The 26,421-nt window shown below is 44.1% G+C and overlaps 1 protein-coding gene across 2 annotated transcripts in view; it reads left to right on the plus strand.

The window, feature by feature from the left end:
* Positions 1 to 13,919: 13,919 nt before the first annotated feature.
* FRZB (frizzled related protein) overlaps positions 13,920 to 26,421 on the plus strand; it is a 34,679-nt gene continuing 22,177 nt past the window's right edge. The window contains exon 1 of one of the 2 annotated variants that reach the window (XM_032783776.2): positions 13,920 to 14,843. In XM_032783776.2, the coding sequence (XP_032639667.1) occupies positions 14,384 to 14,843 (460 nt within the window). In that variant the 5' untranslated portion in view covers positions 13,920 to 14,383. The remainder of the gene's footprint in view (positions 14,844 to 26,421) is intronic. The other variant, XM_032783775.2, reaches the window with a different exon arrangement.

The following is a 26,421-nucleotide window of genomic DNA, read 5'->3' on the forward strand; positions in this document are numbered from 1 at the left end:
TATTCCCATCCATTAGATTTGCAAATATTTGTATGTATGCGTGCTGGCTCTTCTGCTAAAAATGGTTGTTTCCAATTTTTGTAAACAAGCCTGTGGTTGCAGGGAGGAAAATAAACAAGCAAGCAATGCTCTATATACAGTATATTACTGTGGAAAAAATTAGACTGAGGAAAAAAATTGTCCGGAGGTTAGATTTATAGATCTCGTAACAGAAATGTCAGGGATGATCAGAAAATTATCTACGTTTGTAATTGTTATGTGCCTGAGTGCTTTGCAAGGACGAGGCCCACACACACAGTGAGTTATTTGGCTTTAATGAAGGTAAAGTTACACATCCGCAGCGGGGACCCTGGGCATTGCTGTCACTTAGGCGGGGAACCCAGCACCGAAGCTCAGCTCGGCCTGGGTCGGAGTCCAAAGGCGGACCGGGAGCATACAGCTATATATACACAATACAAAAGCAACTCATACATATGCAAAAAGGGACTTCCCACAGGCTATATCCGTCCTTTGGCCTAAGGCCATACAAACTGGTTTCAACCAGTTAAAAGCAAGTTATAACTGTCAAGCCGTGTCCTACAATGACTGGCCACTTAGCAAGCAGGGGCTTTTCACAAGGCCGCCGAGAAAGCGAAGACACCCTAGCTAGGTCATGACACAGTCTTCCGCAGTCCCCTACATTCCCCTCCTCGCTTTCTCAAGTGATGCCAGTGACCATGACCCAAGGGCTGGGAGGGGGGTCCTCAAAATTAAAGGTATAATCAAAAAATACAGCATAGCAAACAGCAGCAGCAGTCTTAATAGCCTGTAAATCCTATTCAATTAAGCCAAAATAATTGACATAAAAACAGCATTTTTCCCCAATGCGAGTACAAACCCCCTGCTACCCAGGAATGAGTGCACGGACAAAGGAATGAAATCCTGTTTGTCTGACAACTAAGGGATTAGGGTACTGACTATAAATCAGTTAGGTATACCAGGTGATCTAATTTCCCAGATGTCTCGGTGAATAATCCAGTTCCATATGCATCCTCCCCATGGACCTATCAGGATTCGGTATGTGGGAGCCCACACTCCCCTAACTGGTCCAAATGCTTGGAAGGAGCACTGTGAATATCCACATTTCCACCCAGAAAGTGTCCAAGTATGTCTCCATGACCACAGATCAGATGATACTCCTGATGTGTCTGTAAGGGCAGTGGGCCAAGTCTGGTACACAAGATCACTCCTAATGGCCATCAGCTGGTCATTCAGGAAATCCTGAATTTCCAAACATACTAGATCCCACTGCAATGCCTTCCCAGCCTCAGTGATATTCAATACCATCTTTCCTTGGTGTAGTACCATATTACATCTGTTATTTAACTATTCTCAGGTACTTTCAAAAGGCATTAACATTAATAGCATAGGAGGGGGTTACATTATTAGTCACTGGAATGGTTTCAATGCGGGTAAAATTTCCAGTGGCAGAACAAACTCTTTGGGTACTTGTTATTTAAAATCCAATTAGAGAGAGCAATACATGCTGAAGGATTTATCCAGAACACAGGGCGCAGCCTATAGAATAAACCTCAAAATCCAATCAATACTACATTCCCAAGCATGGGTCCCACAAATTTCTCCCGCCAGTGTATAAGTCTTTGTTTCTTCACCAGGATCAGTTCTTAATGTCCTTTCTAGTCAGGAATTCCTAGACTTTGGCAATATCAGTAGAGTGAGTGTTCCTTCATCTTCCCCGAAAGAGTCGGTGTTCAGCATCCTATGGGGGAGAGATTACTAGCACTTCACCCTGGATTGGTTTTGCTGCTTCTAGAAAGATTCAAAGGTACAGTAGATCTGTCAAAGGACAAGGGAGAGATTACTAGCACTTCACCTTGAACTTTTCCCCTGCTGTCCAGAAGGCATAGTGGAGCTGGAAGGAGAAATAGGCTAATCATTAGTAGGAGAATCCTCCCGAGGGGGAGGGGTCTTTTTGCAGTGAGAATCATGGGTCCATGCAGTCAGTCTTTGGCACTTCACAGCGGTGTTGGTAGTTAGCAGGACTACTTAAGGGCCTTTTCTGCATGAAGCCAAAGCAGTCTTTCGTTGAGGGACCTTTACATCAATCAAGTTTCCTGATTCCAAGGAGTGGCAGGGCTGCTAGGGTCTTTGGGTAGCGCTTCTTTACCTGTGAGAAAAGAAGCCTAACATTTCATTAGTGCCTGGCAGTGTTTTGCAGATCTCATAGCTGCTTGGGCACATTCACACACACCCCCCTTTTCTTAGTTATCAGCCAAGTCTTAGCTGTGAGCAGTGTCCTTGAATGGAGCCAGTATGTTATCTTCAGCCTGCCAGCTATTATTTTTTTCTGTCCAGTTAACTCATTCTGTTCTTTTTCCTTTTCCCCTTTTGGCTTCTTTTTAACTTACAAAGGAAACTTCTACTTTTCACTCATACACCTTTTCCCAACAACGAACACATAAACATTGCCATTATACAGTACATTAGTCTTAGTATTCAATGTATGCCACATATACCCTTTCACTAAAATAACCTTATTACAGTGCTTTGGAACAACAAGCCAGGGCAAGCACACCCACTTTGAGGAGTTCATTCAATTTAACCCTTTTGTCTGATTCCAAACCAGACCATCCCATAGAAAAACTAAACACAACAATGCCGGCCACAAGACAGACATCACAAGACAAAACATAAAACACAAAACATAATTCCTAACATAAGACCCACCCATCTGTCTGCTGACGCTTTAACAAAAAAAGACTTACACAGAGAACAGAGGGAATTACAGTTTAATCCAGGTTTTCCCACTTCTATTACACTGACCGCTACAGGGGACGGGACAGAAAAATCTCAATTCGACCTCAGAGCTTCCTCGCACGCATGGCTTCCACTCCGAGGAATTACGAACGAGAGGTTCAGTTCTGCCCACGCTCCTAACGCCCAAATGTATACAAAGCAAAAAAACCAACAGTAACTGGTTAAACAAAACAGAACCAGAACCAGATCAGAGGCCCGCCTCTAACCAGAACCAGATAGTATTTCCTTATCCTATTAGGGCTCACCTTATCGGAGCACGAACCCCAGGGGCTTCGGGGAAATGAAGAAGAGGGATTAAGCACCCCAGTGGCGCCACTCCTAGTTTGCCGCCGCCGTCCAGAGTTCAATGTCCGAACTAGGAGAGTCGCCAGAAACTGTTACCGAAATATCGGGTCTGCCTAGCTGAGAGCCAATTAACAGCCTGACAGGAATAAGGAAAAAAACGCAGAGGAAAAGAGGTAGTGTAAAAATTCAGGCTGCTGTGTCCATGAGCAGCACTCACTCCCCCCACCTACTGGCCGCTTGTAATCTATTAGGGGGGTCAGCCAGCTTTCACAATCCCCCCCCTTCGGCGATAATCTTCCAGGGCCCGCTGTAAGCGGAGCACCTCCTCATCTTGGGCCCGGATGGCTGCCAGGAGGAGCCATCCGAGCTCCCCCATGGCCTGCCATTCCATCCCAGAGTGCCGGCTCGCCCGCAGCCACTGCAAGGCCACTGTCAGCTGTGGGGAGTAACACCGGCCACTTGCCGGAATTCTGGCCACTCGGCAGGGGCAGTCCACCCTGCCAGAACCCGCGCCACTGGCCCCCAGCATTCCATCTGGGGCCACCCAGGTATGCGCTGTAGTGACAGCGGTGGCTTCCCCAGTTCCCCTACCTTCGGCCAAAACGGCATCATCCCCCAGAGCACCCTGCTCACTGCGCCAAATGTTACGTGCCTGAGTGCTCTGCAAGGACGAGGCCCACACACACAGTGAGTTATTTGGCTTTAATGAAGGTAAAGTGACATATCTGCAACGGGGACCCTGGGCGTTGCTGTCACTTAGGCGGGGAACCCAGCACCGAAGCTCAGCTCGGCCTGGGTCGGAGTCCAAAGGCAGACCGGGAGCATACAGCTATATATACACAATACAAAAGCAACTCATACATATGCAAAAAGGGACTTCCCACAGGCTATGTCCGCCCTTTGGCCTAAGGCCATACAAACTGGTTTCAACCAGTTAAAAGCAAGTTATAACTGTCACGCCGTGTCCTACAATGTTCGGCCACTTAGCAAGCAGGGGCTTTTCACAAGGCCGCCGAGAAAGTGGAGACACGCTAGCTAGGCCGTGACACAGTCTTCCGCAGTCCCCTACAGTAATAATTGGAAATAGATGCTGAAAAACATGCCAACTGAATTTTACATTTTTTGTTTTTAACCTAGCCAAGGGGGTTTGTTTATATATCGGTAAAGTAAGAGAGTGTGCTTGGCAGCAATCAGCAAACTCCTCATCAAATTGTTTGCATTATAGTTTTAGATACAAAATAATTATTACATTGTGAGAAAATTAGGTAAAAGGTAAACATGATTTTAAATAATTTCCTGGGTCTGATCTTTATTCTGCAAGCTTTTAAGTGTGTGCGGGATTGGGGCCCAAGACCTTAAAGTTATTAAGGTCTCAAATTTACCTTTAGAAACCCATTTTTGTTACAAGCACCAGCCGTGGCCCAAAGAGTAATTGTAAATCACCAGATATACTGAACATTGTAGACTCATGCAATAACCTGGGAGAGCCAGTGAACAGGGACAAAACTCTACAGAAATGAGGAATTTAAAGAGACAAGGACCTTATTTTTAGATTGATATTTAAAGTATGTTTTGGAATAGTCCCAGCTGTGTATAGCTAGTAGTTTTTTTAACTGGGTAATAGTCTTTATCATCAGTTGTTGTACACAATCACTGTGTGCATCTAATTTTTGTGACTCTCCTTGAATTTACATCCCTTCCCCACTGTTTTCTCTATCAATAAATAAACTGCAAAAGGAAGGGCTTTGTTAATCCACATGAATGAGTGGAACCCCATCAATAATTTCATATTCAGTGCAGGTTCAGGGAGCAGCATCCATCCAGTGCACTGAATGAAACAGGGGCCCTGTGGAAAAAATGGTATGTGACCGTGTAATTTAGGACTGTATCATAATGCATATGCACAATGGGGGCAAATTAAGGTTGCATAAGCCATCTTAATTCTGGCATTTCCTAACTTTGGGGAGCTTGACTCTGCAAACTTAATGCTCTTTTAATGTAGTTATTTTTATATAATTCTAATTATTTTAACAAACTGTAGTCTAGTGTATATTTATAAACTTCATAATACACTTTATGGAAGTAACAGAGTCTTGGTAATAAAAGACCTTACTAGAGGATTCTGCTATTAAGCATTTACTGGCCAAAAGGGAGGGACTATATGTGTGTGTCTGTCTGTCTCAGAGAGAGAGACAGGGAGAGATTGAGAAAATTATAAGGTTTCTGTAGTACATTTAAGTGAAGCTTTTTGTAGAGATTGAAAAGAGCAAAGTACATGAACAAATACTTACTGAACATATGTGAACGTTGTGTGCTCATATTTAGACACAATGCTTGAGCCTGTGAGTGCTGAGCTATCAGCTCTCAATAAAGTCGATAGGATGTGAGGGTGCATAGCACCTTGCAAGATCATGCCCCTACAGTAAAATTTAACTGTATCATGAACTCTGATTTTAGAAATTGGATTGATCTGGCATAAAATGCTGCTCTGCTCTGATAATGGGGTGGTGCTGGTGCAAATGAGGGTGGAATTTGGCCCTGCCATTGGGTAGGGAATAAGTCTTAGTAATGGCCTGCAGTGGGTTTGGGTTTGGGTTTGGGTTTAATCTGAAATGAGTTCTACAGAGTGCACATGTGGAAAAGTTGCACAAGACATAACCATACAAGCTGGCCATCTTTGCCTTAAAATCCCTGTCCTGTTAGTAAGCAGGGGTTGATAATACTGACAAAGGGTTAAGTAGGTTCTGCTGGACTCTCTGAGCTTACTTACACTTGGGGGAAAGGTGTATTTTTACATGTGCTAGCTAACATGTTGAAATCCTAGTGGAGACAAGGCAAGTTTTAGCATTAATGTGTTAGCTAGTTGAGGTAAACCTAGTGGGGAGCCTAGGATTTACCTTGACCTGTTAATACGTACTCATGCCTTGTCTACCGTAGGATTTTAACCTATGTTAGTTATCATGTGTTAGCTAAAATGCATCTTTTTCCTGCTAAAGATGTGGCTACTGAGGCAGATGGCTCATTACCCCGACCACATGCAAAGGAGATGGGAGTAGTTCTCTGAAGGGAAAGAACCTGAGCAGCAATCCTTTGGTCAGGACCCTCAGGAAAGGGCAACACAGAAGAAGGCTTCTGCTGAACTTTGTTACCCTTTAGGGTGACATTTTCAAAAGCATGTAAATAATCTGACTTTCATGGTGATTTCTGTTTGTAAATCATGCAGGTGGTTTTGAGAACCCCCCTCCTTAGTGTTCAGAGTCAGAGGCTCTACAAGGTGTGTGAACTCTGTTTTAGAGCAGTTTGGGAAAGGCACCTGCTCTAGCTCTTGGTAAACAGAACTCTCGGGTCCTTAGGAAAGGTCACTTGAGATTACAGAACTTCGTTTACTTTAAAACATGCAGCCAATTTACTCTTGCTCTCGGGAGGACTGCCCTCAGCTAGCCCGGACGGGTCCCAGCTCAAGACAACAATAAACATTAGTTATGCAACTGAAAACGTTTCAACTAATTGAATCCCACCTCACTAATGTGACTCTTTGATATGCTGCTGATCTGTGTGAATTCTAATCTACTGCTTGGCTTTTATCTGTCTGGGTTTATTGGAATGACATAAAAGCTGATTTTTTTAACATTGTTAATTAACTCTGTATTTGGTTATATTGTTAAAGGAAATTGTTTCATCATGTGTTAATCACTGAGGCAACTGTCTTCTATTCCCCCTAAGGAAAAAGCTTAGGAAACCCTGAACTTTGTCCCCTTTTGTCTCTATCCCTTCAATAGAGATGCAGATCCAGTATTTAAATTGTAAATGTGAATCAGATTCCAACAGAGCCCTTAGGGGTTTATGCACCTCAGTCAAGTTATCAGAGCAGGAATTGTGTTGATGACACTAATTAGACTGTAGTAAATACAGTTAGGGATTGTGGATTGTCCGTCTCTGACTTTGCACTGAAGAACTGCCATATCAGAGCAGACCAATGAACTATTGGAGAGTAATGGTAGGAACTTAAAAATGGGAAAATTTAGAATATCAGGAAAATCTTCGAGTATCTCAACTCTGTTGGCTTCCCGTGGTACCCAACCTTGCAATTAGGACCCAAAGTTACATGCAAAGATGTTTTTGGTAGGGCACAAAATTTTTCACAGACTGAAGTCCTGATTCAGCAAATGTTTAAACGTGTTACTTTACTCACCTTAGCAGTCCTACTGAACTTATTGGTGCTACTCATATAAATAAAGTTACATACAGGCTTGTGTTTGCAGGATCAGGATCTAGGCATTGATATAAAGACTTCATTGCAGGTGCTCATCTCCTCTCAAAATCAGGCTGTTTTTTTAGGCATCTAATTTTAGGCACCAACATTTGAAATTTTTTCATTCACGTTTCTAGACCTTGTGGTTGCAAAGATAATGATGCAAATGTAACTGAATATAACTACTTTGGCATCAGTGTAGATTGCACTGGGAAATGTTCTGTTCATATTACACTTTCAGCATGAACATATAAATAAGTTCTGATACACTTAAGTGTGAAATTAAAAATGTCTGCGCTGAATGTAAATACATCTTTTGGCCAATTAAATTTGTGTAATCCTACCTTACCCCAAATTACCATTTACAATAATACAGGGAATTGTATAACTTTTTTTTTTAACCTGAAACAATGCAAAGGTTCCGAGCTATAAAGTAGTAGGAGAAAAATGTGACAGGTTTTAGGTCATGGCTGAAAATTTGAATGGTGTCAGAATCACAAGCAGAATTTAACAACTTCTCTGTCAATTTATGGAATGCTCTCCCAGGCGAAACGGTCGAAGTACCATCCGTTGTCAGTTGCCACATTGAAAACTGTATTTAATAAGACACTGACATGGCCTGGGATTTAGCAGGGTTTGGAGACTAAACCCCAGATTCCAGGATCAGTCAATGGGATTTAGGCTCTAAGTGCCTAAATCACTTTTGAAAATGAGACTTAAGCTCCTAAGTTATTAGGCATTGCAGCGGTGAGCACTGTAATGCCTAAATACCTTTAAAAATCTGGGCCTTAATAAATTCCAGTTACACTGTAAAATGGAGCAAATCTATAACAATGTTGAGACACAATAGTGAAGTTACTGGGTCCCTGGCAGCTGTGTTTAGAATAAAGTCGGGCCAGTTGTCAGAGGAGTTCTACTGTCCATTTATCAAGCTTCTTATTCTTTGATAAAAGTTTCTTCTGTGTGACCAAATGCCACAAAAAGCATACCTGCCACATAAAGACTCTTGCTGTCAATTTACACAGGCAAACCAAAACAGATCGCTGTGCCCAGGGTGAAAAGCTGCATTACAGCTGGCAAACCCTACCAAGAGCTAAAATCCATATGTGGCTGCAAAATCTGGGAGAGTCGCAAGCACCTCACACTCTCAGCCTGCCAAATTCGACACGTACGTGTGTGCATGTATGCCACGTATCTAGAATAGGCTAAAGTAGACTCTTTACGAGCATGTTGTAAGCTCTTGTGGTGGACAGAACTGTTGTCGATGTCAATGAGCCTTTTCAATGTTTGTCAATTATGTGTAGAGCTAAATGTAACTGGGCACGTTTCCAAACCCATAATATTAATTTCACTAGTAACAAAGGATATGGAGTTCTAGGGCAAATCACATTCTTCCTGACTTCTCAAGGAGATAGATGTGAGCAAAAATTATGCATCACAGGTTCAGATTTTTCATATTAAAGACCCAGAGGGCACAGGATGGTTAATAACGAACAGTATGAAAAATTACAGGTCTGAAAAAGATTATATGAAAAGAATCTTTTCTTATTCCTTTCTATTTGTAAGTTGTCCAAAGAGAAGTTGAAAGTTTATTAAAGTAAGTTAATAGTCTCCTGTGCTTTATCTACCTGAGGGAGCTGTAACAAAACCTTGGCTGGAACAGGAAATGTACAATAAATCCCCTTTTTATGACTCTGTAAGTCAATGATTTTATGGTTTTAGTAACAGCTGTATAAAATATTCTGTTTTTTGTGGATACATAAGTAAATTAAATTGTAAGTAATACTAAGATCATTACAGAAAGGATCAGGAAAGTTAAAACCTGTTCTGAATACATGCTGTTGATCTCAACATGACCTTTTCTTATTAACAGTCTGGGTCTGTGTACACATGGATATAGAAAATACTACATGGAGTAAAACAGAAATGGTTGGAATGGACAATTGGTTATAGCAGACAGATTTCTAAAAGCAAAAATATTGTATTGGATGTTTTCCTTAGCTAGAGCTTCACACAAAATGCATTTAGCTCTTTAGAAATAGTAGCCCGTTACCAAGGTACCTGGGTCTCGTATTACTAAAATAATCAAATCAATAGAATATAACAGAAAACCCTGATTGCTATCAAAACACCTTCACTAGCTAATGTTTACAAGATTGATCATAGAATCTGAATCTAAAGGTAGAAAACACCTGGTATTGTCATGTTAGCACCTGGTCATCCTACTGTAGGTTGTTCCTACGGAATGTTAAACAGAGTGGGTGTTTTGATCAATTAGGTAACTGGATCTTCATCCCTTCCCTTGGATAAGTATTCCACTGGCTAAAAGATTTCACTGTTGCATGTTTTTTTCCTGATATCCAGTCTAAATTTTTCCTTTCTTGATTTCATCCCATTGCTCCTAGTTGTATTACAGTTAATTATGAAAAAGAACTCCTTTCCCTTTTTGGTGTTCACCTTCAGATATTTATAAACTATTATTACATCCAACCCTTAGTCAGTTCTTAGACAAGCTATAGCTATTTAGTAAAATTTTGTAGCTGTGAAGTATTTTTACAAGACATTTCTCACTTTCTAATTGTCTAAACTTTTTTTTATTGTTGAAAACATTTTAGTGCATACGATGCACTATAAACAGTTACACTAAGGCACAGGTAAACACACCAGTAATTCCTACTGTCCCACTAATAGTTTGCATCATAACTTTCTGTTTCTGATCACATATTACTCAACCTTTATTACCATTTTCTCAGTGAAGTGTTTATGTGAAAGGGCAACAGTCTAAACTTTTTTTAATAATCTATTTTAAAAGCATGAGATTTTGCTAATTTACAGTTCTAATACCTAAGATAAACACCATGACTCTGACCTTGGTTTTTAATCCAGTTACTGGCTGACTGACTACTTAGAGAGAGAGATAGAAGGGGGTGGGGAAGTGAAAGGGGAGAAAGTTAAACAAGGGAACAAATTAATTCCAGCCAGCTAGAGGCAGCTTCTTTCCTAGCCTCGCTTTGGTATGGCTATGAGAAGAAGAATAAAGAAATCAATCCCTTTTCACATTCTTGTCAAATCTGCACTACTGCTGTTACATCTGTATGCCCTAATCAACTTATTCAGACATCCACACAACTCTGAACATTATCAGACAACTTACAGCTGAATTCTGTCCTCATGGCAGTGTGAGCTCACTGATTTCAATGAGATTGCACTAGCATAACTGAGGGCAGTTTAGGTCTACAAGTTATATTTTGCATCACTGTAGATTACCCAAAATTTTGCAGGATATAATAATCCAACTTTTCCTTTAATTTCTATATAAACCACTCAAAGAACAAACCTACTTTGGCCTCAGCTCTACTAAAGGCTTGTATACTCTAGGAAATGACTTAGTGTGATAACAGTTATATTATTCCTTAGATGTATAGCTCCATACCAACTCCTTAAACCCCACCTGGAGATTCATAGGTAGCCAGTGCAGATCATGAAGCACTAACTGAACATGCTCATATTGAAGCACTCATGTAAAAATGGGAAATGACTGCCTAGGAAGGAGTACTGCAAAAATGGAGATGAGGTTGGGTGGTCATAGTGGATCACAAGCTAAATATGAGTCAACAGTGTAATGCGGTTGCAAAAAAAGCAAACATGATTCTGGGATGTGTTAGCAGGAGTGTTGTAAGCAAGACACAATATGTAATTCTTCTGCTTTACTCTGCACTCATTAGGCCTCAACTGGAGTATTGTGTCCAGTTCTGGGTGCCACATTTCAGGAAAGAAATAAATTAGAGAAAGTCCAAAGAACAGCAACAAAAATGACCTATGAGCGAAGACTGAAAAAATTGGGTCTGTTTTGTCTGGAGAAGATCAGCTTGAGGGGAGACATAACAGTTTTCATGTACATAAAAGGTTGTTCAAGGAGGAGGGGGTAAAATTGTTCTTGTTAACCTCTGAGGACAGAACAAGGAGCAATGATCTTAAATTTCAGGAGGGTCAGTTTAGGTTGGACACTAGGAAAAACTTCCTAATGGTCAGAGTGGTTAAGCACTAGAATAAATTGCCTAGGGAGGTTGTGGAATCTCCATCATTGGAGAATTTAAAGAGCAGGTTAGACAAACATCTGTCAGGGATGATCTAGGTCAGAGGTGGGCAACCCACTTCCCGCAGCTCCCATTGGCTGGGAATGGTGAACAGCGGCCACTGGGAGCTGTGGGAGGCTGTGCCTGTGGATGGTCAATGTCAGCAAAATGTCTCGTGGCCCACAATCAGATTACTCTGATTACCCACATGTGGCCCACCACTGATCAAGGTAATACTAAGTCCTGCCTTGAATGCAGGAGACTGGACTAGAAGACCTCTCAAGATTCCTTCCAGACCTACGATTCTATGTCAGCTCATCATGTTTAACCCTATGATCCACCCTAGGGTTAGCCAAGATGTTAAACATGGCTACTCTTGTCTCCTTTCAGTACCAACATGTTTAACACTTTGTTCACTAGTGTATGTTGTAACAGGATGGGGAGGGCATGGCTGGGCAGATCTTCAGGACCTGACCTGCCTAGTCCCCTGCAACTGTGTAGGGCATCCATATGAAAGTATGCACTCTGCAGAGAGGATGTGCATCTTCTGTGTGGTCTCCTCAAATCCATGCTGCTGTATGTGGCATCCTGCAGACTGAGAGATGGAGGGGGATTTGCCCCTGATGTTGCTCAGATATTCGTGGATCTCCCATTTTATGTAAATTGCCAGCCCTTATTTTGGGTGGTAATTGCTGGCTATGAGTTTATAGCCATTGATTTTGTAACAATTGGCTTTTTCTTTGTTTGCAATATGGGTCTCCTGGAGGGTGAGGACATTGATGTTGATTATCTGGAGAAAATACTGAAGACAATCACTCTTGGACCATGAGTCTTGGCAGATCTTTAACCCAGGTCTGATGTGCCTAGTACATTGGCCTTGAAAAGGCAGGCTTATTTTGTTGCTCTTTTGACCAGGAGGTTGGCAGGAAGCATTCAGTCACAGGTTTGATGATGATAGTTGTGGTTTCCCACTTAACAGTGTGGGCTGTGTGAAGGTCCTCATCTTGCATCTCAGAACAGTTCTGCTAATGAGAGTCCCAAATCCATTCTAGCTTGAATATAGCTATCTCCAAATTTACTATTCAGAAGGGGAGTATTTATCTCAGCATGGCTCTATTTTCTTTTTTCCAACATAATTTAGTGCTAATATTTCTCATGCCTAATTTATTTGTTGTTAAAAATACTTAACAGTTACACCAAAATAAGCCACTCTGTGTTTCAACTGAATTAATCCAAGTTTAGAGTCTGTTATTCTTTGTTCTCAAATTAACAAACTTTTCTGTGGGGAAAAAAATGTTTATGGTGCCATTGCCCTGAATTATTTCAGCAATAACAAAGCCATATAAACAGCAAGTGAATGTTACATTTTTAAACATCTTGCCTTCCAGTCAAATCCAGGGCTAGAAACAGATAGCCCACTGTGTGTGCTGGGGGAGGGCGTGGGAGCCAAAGGGACAGGTTTGGCTAAAAATGATCAGCTGTGAGAAATGACTGCGTTGAAACAAAGGCACATTTTAATGGTGCAGAGCAAAGGTGATTTCCTGTTATGTTTGGGGCTTGGTTGCCCCTCTGAGGGCATTCTCTTTTTCTCTGGTAATTTAAGCCCGTTTTTCTCTCTCTCTCTGCCCCCCCCCTCCCCCAATGCAGAGGGGAAGGTGCCTCTGTAGGTCACTTCATTTTAGACTATGCCCTGAACAGGAGCTTACGTTAGTTGGAGGGAGCAAGCTGCTAGAGGATGGATCTGCTTTCTATTTTCTCTTCTAGATTAAATGCATCTGGACTGAAGGAAAGAAAGAACCATGTTCTGCCACTGTGGGGAAAGTTTCCCGCAGGACTCTGGCTGTGGAGGGGGTGGGCAGTGACAGAATGAATACAGCCCTCCTGACAAGGGCTGCAATTCACAAAGGTATCGACTCCCGTGCAGCAAGGCAGATCAGAAACATTACCCCTTATGTTTGAAAAGAAAACCCAGACGTGATTGTTTACACCAGAGCAGAGACACTCGGGAAGGAAAAACCCGCCTCCTTGTGTCCAGTGGAGTGTCTGAAAGAGACTCTCCTTTTCTTTACCTGCGTGGTAGGGTGGAGAGGAGGGGTGTGTTTCTAAAGTCTAGATCTGGAGCGTGCAATCTTTAAACCAGGCTCTGAGGACTTCAGCAACTCAGCCAGAGCCTAGGGGTCTGGGTGGGTGAGGTTCTGAGGCCTGCAATGTGCAAGAAGTCAGACGATCATGCTGCTCCTGTTGGGCTTAAGAGTTTGTGGGTCTGTGAGCTCTTACAGGTCTGGTTCAAGAGGTTCTGTCAGGGTTGGCTCGCCGCCCCGCACTTTCCAGTCGCTTTACAGGAACTAGCTTGATTTGCCTTCCCCCTGTCTGCCTTGCTGCAGCTCCAGCGAAAACTGAGAGCTCGCAGCCTTCCCGAGGGATAAACAGGAGGCGGGGGGTGCGAGGACTGGACAAGCGGTGTCTTATACTGATGGAAGTTAATGCAGCCTCAGGTCATCTCGGCCCCCCTCCTTCTCCTCCCCGCCGCCGCCCAGAGGAGCGGGGTTAAGGAGGGCCGGGAGGAGGAGCTGGGGCTCTCTGGCCAGGAGGTGGGAAAGCGAAAAGGAGTTGGGCTCAGACAGAGCCCGCATTGCAAAGCCGGCCCGTCCCTCCAGCCTGCGGAGCGGGGCCTGGCGAGTCCCAACCGCTTCTCCGCCCTGGCCAAACTTTGCCGGGGCTGCGCCCACGGGCCCTCCCTCGTGCTCGGCGCCGCCAGGAGCGGGGCGCACCCAGGCAGCTCCCCTCGACCCCCCCCCCGCCGCTTGCTCCGATCCCGCCGCGACCCCTAGCGCCTGCCCGGGGCAGCTGGGCAGCCGGAGCCGCTGTGGCTAGGGGCAGGGAGCGAAGAGGCGGCTCTGCCAGGTCCGGGGAGAGCGCGTGTGAGGTCCCGACCCCCGAGCCCGGCGGGACCATGTTGTGTTGCGGCTCCGCCGCGCTCCTCTTGGCCCTGGCCGGGCTCTCCCTGAGCAGGGTGCCCGGGGCCCAGGGCGCCGCCTGCGAGCCGGTCCGCATCCCCCTGTGCAAGTCCCTGCCCTGGAACATGACCAAGATGCCCAACCACCTGCACCACAGCACCCAGGCCAACGCCATCCTGGCCATCGAGCAGTTCGAGGGGCTGCTGGGCACCCACTGCAGCCCCGACCTGCTCTTCTTCCTCTGCGCCATGTACGCGCCCATCTGCACCATCGACTTCCAGCACGAGCCCATCAAGCCCTGCAAGTCGGTGTGCGAGCGGGCCCGGGCCGGCTGCGAGCCCGTCCTCATCAAGTACCGCCACGCCTGGCCCGAGAGCCTGGCCTGCGACGAGCTGCCAGTCTACGACCGCGGCGTCTGCATCTCCCCAGAGGCCATCGTGACCGCAGAAGGCGCCGGTGAGTGCCGCACCCCGGGAGCCTAGCCCGCAGCCCTCTGCTCCCCTCCCTACCGGCAGCCCAGCCTGCAGCCCTCTGCTCCCCTCCTGCCGGGAGTCCAGCCTGGCCCCCCTCTGCTCCCCTCCCCGCCGGCACCCCCGGGAGCCCAGCCCGCAGCCCTCTGCTCCCCTTCCTGGCGGCAGCCCAGCCTGGCCTCCCTCTGTTCCCCTCCCCGCCGGGAGTCCAGCCTGGCCCTCCTCTGCTCCTCTCCCCGCCGGGAGTCCAGCCTGGTCCTCCTCTGCTCCCATCCCCGCCGGCACCCCCGGGAGTCCAACCCGCCTCTCTCCCCGCTCCCCTCCCTCCCGGCACCCCAGAAGCCCAGCCCGTAACCCTCTGCTCCCCTCCCTGCCATCGCCCCCCGGGACTGCACTTTCTCTATTCCCCTCTCTGCCATTGCCCCCAGGAATCCAGCCTGCACCCCTCCCTGATCCCCTCCCTGCCAGCACCCCCGGGAGCCCAGCCCACACCCCCTCTGCTTCCGTCCCTGCCATCGCCCCCCGGGACTGTATCTCCTCTGCTCCCCTCCCTGCCATCACCCCCAGGAATCCAGCCTGCACCCATCCCCGCTCCACTCCCTGCCATCACCCCCCAGAACTGTACCTCCTCTGCTCCCTTGTCTGCCATCGCCCCCAGGAATCCAGCCTGCACCCCTCCTTGCTCCCGTCCCTGCCATCGCCATCGGGAGCCTAGCCCGCACCCCCTCTGCTCCTGCTCTGTTAGCTCCCCTAGGAGCCCAGCCCACACTCCCTCTGTTCCCCTCTCTGCCATCGCCCCCAGGAGGCCATCCTGCACCTCTCTCTGCTCCCTTCTCTGCTCGCACCCCCAGGAGCCCTGCCGGCATCCTTCTCTGTGCTCCCCTGTGCCCTCATCCCTGTGAATCCAGCCCAGAACCCTCTTTGCCCCCTCCTGCATGTGCCCAGCACACTGTGAATCCAGTCCCCGGTTCTCATCCTTTCTGATCCCAGTCAACTCCAGCCTACCCTGCTTGTGATCCTCCTCTGGTTCCAACTCCCAGCCCTCATGCCTTGCTGACCGTTAAGGAGATCACCTCTGATCTCAGTCAACCCTAGGTTCATCGGCCCCCAGCCAGCTCCATCTGCCATCCCTCTTCTTCTCCCCTCTGACCTTTTCCCTACACCTGAATCTCATTCTCCTCTTCCCTTTGTAGCATCTCGCTCTCTCTTCCAAAACCTATTTCTGTTCCTCCTTCCCCTATCTAGTCCCTTCTCCCCCTCTGGTCCCCTTGCCTTCCCATCTCACTCCATGGATGCTGGTGACATCTGAGAGTGGGTAGGTGATGCTTGCATATAAAGGTGCAGAGACAATGGACAATAGTGCCCTGCAGTAATGTTATGTCTAAAAGAGTGGACACTGCATCCATAGACTCATAGACTCTAGACTCTAGGAGTGGAAGGGATCTCGAGAGGTCATCGAGTCCAGTCCCCTGCCCTCATGGCAGGACCAAATACTGTCTAGACCATCCCTGATAGACATTTATCTAACCTACTCTTAAATATCTCCAGAGATAGAGATTCCACAACCTCCCTAGGCAATTTATTCCAGTGTAAAACAACCCTGACAATTAGGAACTTTTTCATAATGTCCAACCTAAAACTCCCTTGCTGCAGTTTAAGCCCATTGCTTCTTGTTCTATCATTAGAGGCTAAGGTGAACAAGTTTTCTCCCTCCTCCTGATGACTCCCTTTTAGATACCTGAAAACTGCTATCATGTCCCCTCTCAGTCTTCTCTTTTCCAAACTAAATAAACCCAATTCTTTCAGCCTTCCATGTGTGGTTGAACATAACCCTCCCCTGCCACCTGTTCCTCCAATTCTAAACTTGTCACTCGGATCCTGTCTCCCATTTCCAAACCCAGCTCTTGCCCTCACTTCTGTTGTCTCCTACCATAGGCTAAACTTACCTCTCATCTAACCCTCACCTCTATCCAACCCTACATCCTTCTGATAATTTCCTTGTGCTCTTTTGTGTGAAATAGTTTGTTACCTCTGACATTTTACTCTTGTTTAGCATTTGTGTGGAGCTGATTGAGATTTTTGAGTGACATTTGTTGTTGAAAGGGCCTTTTTCCAAAACTGAAAAATTCCATAAGAAATTCTTACTTTTTTGAAATTTTTAACTTCTTGTGATTTTTTTTTAATTGACATTTTTCAGTCAAAATTTTTATCAATGCTGTTGTGGGTAATCAACATTTCTAGTTTATTGAAAAATGGGTCTTTGGTAAGTGAATACTTTCAACAACAGATTCAGAAACATTCTCTGTTCAAAAAGTAGCTTAATTTTTTTGTAAAAACTGTTGAAAAAATGAAATCCTGTAAAATGGAAACAATTTCCCATTTTTTAGCTCAGCTTTAGTATTTTGTAAATATAACTGTACTATAGTATAGCTGTTGCCACACAGTAAATGTACCCAATACTGTGTATACAATTCCCCATGCCCTCCACTCACTAAAACCATGTGTCCTTCCGGAATTGGCTGCACTCGCTTTATTTTGCATAGACGAGTAGCTGCACCTGTGTGCTTGTTGAACTTCATGCTGCAAGCTAGCTTGTGCTGATGGGAGCAAGGTGGCGGTGCCTCTATTTCCAAGGCGGTGGCAACATGAGAGAGATTGTGGTGGCCACAGGAGGAGTGAGGCTCGAGGTAGGACAAGCAGTTGCCCCTGCCTGTTCCCATGCCAGCAGTAGCACAAGGACATGTGCAATGGCAGCTGGGGGAAGAGCGGCAGAAAGTAATTGTTGCATATTTATTTTGAGATAAACTTGTAACAAATATTACTAGTTTTACAGCATGCATAGATACTGGGCCAGAACCTCAGCTGTGTTAGGGTTGCAGGCAGTGTAGCTGAAGGATGAGTGTGGTAAAGATGGCTACGTGATAACATGTACGTCTCCTGGTCCTGGGGTTAGATGAGGGTCAGTTTGGCCCCCAGTTCAAATTAGAGTAGCCTCAGAGCTGCTCTAAGTTGTATCTGGCTGCAGTGGCCTCCCAGGAGATCACTGGAGGCTTCTAGAGCACAGCAGCTCTCTGGCCCCATTCCCTGTAAAAGTAGTGTTGGTGGTTATTTCACTGCCATCTAGGTGTTCCTCTTACTGCAGGAGAATCCCCATGTAGCTGGTTAAGCTGGCTTTCCAACTGCTTTGTGCTGCCAGAACACTGCAAAGCTCTCATTGGCTGGGTGCTGGCTTTTTTAATACAAAAAGATACAACTTCAACCATCCCTGAGCTGCTACCTCTGGGATGGAACATAGAGCCTGTTAAACATTGCACAGCAATACAATGTACTAGGACAAGCAATGGAGAAATAAACCCATTTATTTCCGATTGAAAGAGCTGAGATAAACCAAATTAGGCAAAATGTAATTTGGGGATTTGGCTAGGACTGGAATTTGGTCAAGGCTCTGGCACTAGAATCCTGCATATTTACAAAATGATTAATATCTCAGTGTTTATCTCATCAGAGAGAAATACATATCGCTGATCACGCTTGGAGATACCATAGGTGATGGTGTAAGTTAACTATTGGTAAGTGGTTTGACTTACATGCCAAAGACGGCAGAAGAGGATGGTGTAGTGAGAAAAGGAAGTTTTAAGATCGAGCAGGCTTGCACCTGTGCTTTATCTTACACCTACTTACACTTTTCTGTTAGTTGCTCATTCTGTGACAGCCCCATCTTTCAGCCCCTTTGATGTGTAAGTTATACCAGCTAACACCAATTTGTTGATTTACTTATACCACCATTGATGTCACCTCTGATTCTGACCCATAGCAAAGTGCTTTGGATGAAAGGTGCAGTATGTAACTCATTACTGTTGTCATCGTTCTGTTGACCCTTACCTTTCATTCCACTCCATATAAACCAAACCCCATAATTCCTCCTCCAATGCTTTCTCCATTTCCAGTCACATCTTATACTCTATTCCGTTGCACACTTCTCTTCGTGTGCCCATTTAACCTTTCGCTTCCATCATTTCTTTCCCCTACCCGTATATTTTTTTATTTCCGTACCAATCAAACTCCACTTCAACATTTCAAATGACCATTTCCACCCCTTCTAACTCTGAGATCCCCCTCTACAACTCTTAACCGATACCTCAAGCTAACTCTGTTCCTTATACTTCCATAACTAACCCTTTCCCTCATACATTTCTAACCTGTCCTTCCTCTGTAATTGTACCCCACATCTAACTCCGTGTGTCTGTCTATAGATCTGTTGTTGCTGCTTCTCTGCAGACCTGCAGGAGGATTTCAGTGAGGCTGGTTTTGAATTCCAAAATTAGGAATAGGTTTGTGAATGTCTCATTTTGAAGCACATTTACAGACTCTTTCCTTAGCAGCATTGAGATACTTTCAAAACTGCTTTAAAAAATGGATCCAAACTGAGTGAGGCTTGGCAAGTCAACAGGTATTTGAAAGCAGTGGGATTCAAAACTGAAGGGAGGAAGTTTCTCTAAAATTGCCCCCGAGTTACCTATTGCTGAGAACCACAGCAGCACAATAGCCGCTTTGAAAGATTCCTGTGTGAAATCCATGAACACTTCACTGTCTGGAAACCTGACGACGTTCTGATTTCTGGGATTTAAAAATTAAACCAGCATACTATCCATTGGACTGAAGGTATTCTTCTGGGGAGGGGGGAATAAATCCTCTCCTTTAAAAAATATAATGAAATATTTCTAATATAAGAAAAGGTCAGAAGAAAACTGGTATCATCCTATTAGAGGATTGTACCCCAGTAGTAGTACATCACTAATACAAAGAACAGACTAGTTAATGATTTGTATACAAGGCATTTCTCCTAAGTTTTTTCCTCTTAAGAATGCACTTTCTGCAGCTAATATTGTTGGTGAAATGCACAGTCAATGGAAGTGTAAATTCACATTTTTTACTGAAAAGGTTTTCATCATTCAAAATGAAAATATCACCCACAATATAATAGTTCTTTGCACTTTTATCACATCTTTTGTCCAGGGATCACAGATTTCTTTCTAAACTTTGACTGACAAAGGTAAGCATTATTCAGTCCATTCTGTTGTAAAAGGGCAAATTAAGGATGGGGTTTTTAAATGACATAACCAAGCTTAGTTAGTGGCAGAGTCAGGAATAGAGCCCCTGAGCCCAATTCTTTTTCTCTGCTCACCAGACCATACCACCTCCCTAGTGAACAATTTACAGTATACGGACTCACAGTGTGAAATAACTTTATATTCTATCCCGTTGTAGAAAATCTCAGTTCACAGAGTTTCTCCCAGTTAATCCACAACATAGCAAATAGTATTTTTAATCAAAATAAAATTTTGTTTCTTTACTCATTTTTGTGCATGTGGATTGGCAGTCAGATCAAGTTGTTAGATTGCTAGGGTGAGCTCTTCATATGGCTCTGGCTGGGTAAAAGGACTGGACTGGTTTTCTGTTTATCTTCAGAAAAGATTTCTTTTTGTTTGCTTTCAGGAGACTGATGTTCATGCATCAGGTTTATAATTATAATAGGACAAAGGGAGGAAAAATGCATAATACAAAGCAGTTTACATACAGGGAAACTGTGCACACTAATTAGCACCCAACATCTTCACCAGAAGAGAGTTAACTCTGGGCCCCATTCTCCCAGACCTGCACTTTTTTGCATAGTTTGAACTACAGTTGATGAAGTGCAGCATCTTGAATCGGATTCTGAAAAATGCACATTCTTCCTCACAGAGTTTGTTGCGCATGTCGTCAGTGGTCAAGTATGTAAATCAGTGAGTGTCTGTGGCCCTAATTAACAAGTTAGATAATCAGGTCTAACTGACCGCTACATTAATGGGCATAGCAGCTTTGGCTTGTGCCAGTATTGTTTACGTAGTATATCACTGGGGACTTTTCTAAGCTTGTCACCCTAATAGGGCCCAAATATTTCCATGAGTGAACTGTCATTTGATCATTTCTCCACTCTGTGAAGAACAGAGAGGCTTTTCTTTAACACTGGTCTGGCAGGTCTGTCTTTCCCACCTATTTTTTCATTCCAGTAAACACATTCTAGCGGCCATTTTAAGGAGAACTGTAAAATTAAAGATTGAAAGAGCCCTATTAAATCATCTTGTCTAGCTCCCTGCTCCGTACAGGGTTCTCCCATAAGGCAAAGCCCAATTCCTTTGGTCCATTTGAGTTCCCATGAGCCTGTGTTACCAGAGCTTGAAATATAACCAGACACCCAACTACTAAATCTACTGGACGGTGACGGGTACAAAAGATAAAGAGGCCAGCTTGGGTGAGGGCTGGGGCAACACCCTAGCCAAAAGCCCATCCTTAGTTGCTGCGTGGGAGAGGCTGTTGTGATTCCTGCCATGACCCTGCTTAGGGCTTCTATCTTTCATATCCAGGCTATGATGTCAGACTGATTTAAAGGCCACCTCCCTGGCAGGAGCCAGGGCTGTGGGGGGGCAAGTGGGGCAATTTTCCCCGGGCCCCGCAGGGGCCCCATGAGCCCTGGCCCGGCAGCAGTCCGGGTCTTCGGCGGCATTTCAGCGACAAGGGGCCCTTCAGTGCTGCCGAAGATGTGGAGCAACTGAAGGCTTTGCCGCCGCCGCTGGGTGAGTACAAGCGCCGCAGCTCCACCGCTTTGCCCCAGGCCCCCTGAATCCTCTGGGCAGCCCTGGAAGGAGCTGTCTGTGTCTTTTCTCTACTGTTACTCCAGTGCCCCCTACTTGTGGAAGGAATGATATGGCCACTACTGTACCATTCACTCAGCCTCGTGACTGCTGTGAAGGGGAATCTCAGTTACTCTGTGCCACTCCCATCCTCTTCCATTAACAGCTATTGCCTCCTTTTCTGAAGGGAGAGAGGGGAGTCAAGGGTTTAACAGACCAGTCAGAGCAGAACACACCTGTACAAATGGAATTAGGAGTCTGAAAGAGGATCACTCAGGCCCCTCACTGTTTCCTCAGCAGTCACCCATCTGGGAGATCCCACCCTTAAATGGGGATATCAGGGGAGGTGGCACCACCTCCTCTGATATTACTCCCTGCAAACCTCATATGAGTTGGGCAGTAATGGTGTCCCTAGCCTCTATTTGCCAGAAGCTGAGATTAGGCGACAGCGGATGGATCACGTGATGATTTCCTGTTCTATTCATTCCATCTGAAGCACCCGGTATTGGCCACTGTCGGAAGACAGGATACTGGGCTAGATGGACCTTTGGTCTGACCCAGTATGGCCGTTCTTATGAGTCAGTGGAGAGGATAGAGTCCACTCTCCATATGGAAGGAGCAAGATGGGCAGCCACAGAGCAGAGGGTCTCTGGCTAAGCTCTGTGTAAGCTCTGAGCAGATGAGCCAAAATTTGGCCCTTAAATTTGTGCTATTCCTTTATACTGTTGTAAAAGAGAGAGTCTCCAAGTCTGTATTTAGAAGATACTGTAACTTTAAATACATCAATGTTTATAGCTGACTCTGGAGGCCAGTATGAAATTGTATATCTTTGATTAGTCTTCAGGATCAACCAATCAAGACAATCCTGAAAGGAGAAGAAAATGATATTTGGAACATGTTTGCATTCCAGTTGTCGGAATAGAGAGTGCTAAGGTCCAAATTTACATCTCTGGCCTTTGACTTTTGTCACCAGCTTTTGCGCATGTAAGCAATTTTTACCCACGGATGTGGGGGTACACCATTTTGTATGTACTAAATTGCTATTGTGTGCACAAGTGGCTCATTCGTGCCAGTCTTGTTGCCCCATTTGCTTCCTCCACCTGTTGTCTCTGTTTTGTTCCATGTTGACTTCCTGCTAGTCAAATGCTCTTCTTACCTCAGTTTACCAAACAGTCACTCTCTGTTCATTTAAGTCCCTCTTAAAACTCACTTATTCTGCAAAGCCTGCAAGATGTGAGTTTACAAACATTTAAAAACAAACAAACAAATGACCAGGTCCTCCCCACCACTGGATTACTCAGTGTGACCTGCCACCTGTGTGTCATGCTTTTAGATTCCAAGGGCTTGAAGGCAGGAATTGTCTTTACTTTTGTATACAGTGCAGCATCAAATATACTGTCAGTGCTAAAGACCTGACTGAAGAAAATACCTAAGGATGTGCTTATGTCTATCCCTATGTATGACAGTGCTGAAGTCCCGAATAGGGATGCTTTTCTGAACAAATAGTAACAATAAAACAACAGCAGATAGAAAGGGGCACTTGCAAAATAAGAGAGTTGGTTTAGGCTAGCTGAACATTTATCTCTGGAAATGTCCAATTTATAAAATGGGAGATGTTCATGTGAAGTGACAGGAACGTAGATGTTAAAAAAGAAAAATTCTGTGTCATGGTGCACCTGCAGGACATGGAAGTGTAACTTCGTAGATCTGGATATTTTCTTTGCCGAGTCTTGAATTATGCTTCAGTCAAAACAGTTACCTTGATTATATGTGATGAGAGTAGGTTGATTGTTTTGCTGTTTTTGAATATTTCAGAGAAATAATATATTTAATCATTGGCTTTACTTGCATCTATCATGAAGGGGAAAGGTCCTTAAATTATATTGGAGCATTCTTGTAGCATTCATAACATATTCTCCAGTGATACTCTACTTCGTTTCCATATGGAAGCTGAAGCCATTCCCCTAAATGGTGGTCCATGTATTGCCTATCACATCAGTGGACTCTTGAGCAGTGTCGAGGTACATCTGAATTTCTGCATTTGGAGAGGAGAGTGGACCAGAGAGTAGATCAAAGGAAAGGCTTCCCCAGGCTGATTAAACTTTGTCCATTTAGCCTGGAAGAGGAGCATTGTAGAATGGACACCCGGTATTACAAGGAAATAAAAACATGGCTTGAAGATGTGTGGTGCCCTTGGTGAGATTGGATGAGGGGAGGAGGGAAGAAAACACAACCACAGAAGGTAAAGCAAGTAAAACAAATGCTAGGATCACTTTACTACGGGGCACCTGATTGGAAGTCTCAGACTCTTTGTTGTATTGCACCTCCCCTCCCTCCTTTTTATTTTTTATTTTAGAGAGTCTGTGGTCAGAGTAAAACATATTTTGTGTCTCACTGGCTAGGTGGAGAAACGCTAGCTTCAGTTAAGTCTTCCTTCTCTCCTCCCTATGTCCCTCTAGGTGTGTAAACACACACAAAGATATGTATGTAGCAGCAGTGGTGCTGCTGCACCCCCTGGCTAGAAGTAGTAACAACAAACACCACATCCACGGTTCCCGCAGCAGCACCCCCACTACAAAAATTGTTCCATCACCCTGGCACTAGCAGCACTTAAAACATAAGTAAAAGCATTAACTGTTCGTGCTCATTATAACTATTTGCAAATGTTATTAGCTCTGTTATTTCCAATCCAATTGTTTCCAGACTTAAGGTCAAATTCAGCTCAGAACATACTTTGCACACCTCCTTGGACTTCAGTGAAATTGTGCAAGTGTATAAGTTCGGGCAGTAATTTGCATGTAACAAACCACACATTTCTAAGGAAAGGCTGTGTACATGTCAGATTTGTCATTTTTAAGTTGTCATTTTTTAGTCCTCTGCATAAAAAATGCAAGTAAACCATTTTCTTAGTTTCAGAAAAAATATTCACTTGTAAGCTGAACATGTATATTTCCAGCCTTACAAGAGATATTTTGAGAAAGTTGTGAGCTAAAGAAGAGAGAATTCTAAACCTTACTAACATTGTTGCTGCTGGTGATCGTATACTGCCTCTCTTTAATATATCTATAGCATGAACTGTAGGAAAAATGGCTTTTGTGGTGTATGTATTGATAATCTATGTGCAAAGTCAAGATTTGTGGAGTTAAGTGCCACCTCAGGCTGTGATCATTTTAAGTGAATAAAGCTAGAAATTTTTAATTTTCATATGAAATGCAAATTCTGCTGTTGGATACTGCTGTTGGATCTTAACACACAGAGCTGCCATTGACGCAGTGGAAGATCTAAGCAGAATACCGGTGTCAGGATTCACTATGTGAATCTAAGGACAGATCTCCTGTTAACCTTGAAAGTTGTTCTGTCATTTTCAGTTCAGAGATGACATAATGCCCTATCCTAAAATACTTGTACAATGCAAATATTTTGCAGTTAAAGAAGATACATTAAAGAACAATAAATATCTGAAGTAGATAATTAAAACTAAATTAATTCACACTGAGGGATTTCTTAGCAGTGCTGAGAAATGTTCCCATCTCATCAAAGGAACTGAAGAAAGTCCTCAGACAACAACTCCTCAGTTTGACTTTGCTGTTTCCAGCAGAGTTCCTGAAATGGCTTCTGCAAGGCTGCTCAATGTCATTTTAGTTGCAATAATAATCAGGATCACATTATGCTTGGATTTCCTGTAGCCATAACAGGTTGTTTATTCACAACAAAGTTTTCTACCAAATCACCTCTGTCTGTCTCCCCTTTTCAAACCTTTCCTCCCACTCTTTGGCCCTTGAAATTGTTGTATTTTGTTATACTCTTTTTCAATTATTTTTACAGTTTTCCTCTGAAAAAGGATTGGGTAGAACGGGCTGTAGGAAAGATCAGGGATCCTTATAACAAGGCCATTGTTTTTAAAAGCATAGCATTGCCGGTTTCTGGCAGTGATAAGAGTCTGCATTTGTTCAGAGAAGATTTGTGATTTGTCTGTGCTTTGCATGTCTCAAACATAAATGAGATTACACTTTTCCTTTGGAACTCATATACTCGTCATTTACTATCAAATGTTATTTCAAGACATGGTTCTGTTTATTGCTATATTATCTTATGGAGGCGCCTACTGGCTTGTATTCTAAAATGGCCTTAATGGGGCATCAATTCTTGTTTTTCTCTAAAAGTTGATAGTAGATTGATGTGAAATTACACACAGAATTAATTTTTAGCCCTTTGAATTTTTGATGCAGTTTTTGTTTGGTGTTTCATAACAAATTTGTTAATAGCCTTTGAATTTGGGCTTGTGCTAAATTTTTCCCTTGGCAGGCTTGCTGTTTATCATTGTCAGAAATTTCTGTACACAATTGTCTGGACAGAACTTGGTAGAGAGGTAGATCCTGAGGGCCACAGGGAGAGTGTTTTTATTGGTTTATTTTGGTTCTGTTTAACAAATGTTTTAAACCATTATTTGCATTATGAATAAAAGTTTGTGCATAGTGCAAGTGAACTTAATGGATGCTAGGTGCAAACTAAATAGATTGGGTCAGGTTACACAGAAACCTGATTATTGGGGCTCGGTGTACTAAAGCTTGATTGACAGGGGATGGTGGGTGCACAGAAGTCTGACTGACTGGGCATGGGGAAGCGCTGGGCATCTCCAAGTGTGACGGTTGATGGAGAGGTGAGAAAGCTGCATGCAAAACTTATGGATGAGGACCAGGAGCACATAAAGCCTTCTTTATGAGAAGCTAGACTGTTGTGTCAGAATGTATTCTACAACAGAGAAGGGATCAAATGTTCTCCCACTGTACTTTAAGCCCCACATGTCATCCTCCCACTTATCCAATGCCCATCCCTACATAAGCATGAAATAAATTGAGATGAATACACAAAAATCTTCCTTGTGAAGCAGTT

This window comes from Chelonoidis abingdonii, chromosome 10 (genome assembly GCF_003597395.2).
Source record: "Chelonoidis abingdonii isolate Lonesome George chromosome 10, CheloAbing_2.0, whole genome shotgun sequence".
Classification (NCBI taxonomy): Eukaryota; Metazoa; Chordata; order Testudines; family Testudinidae; genus Chelonoidis; species Chelonoidis abingdonii.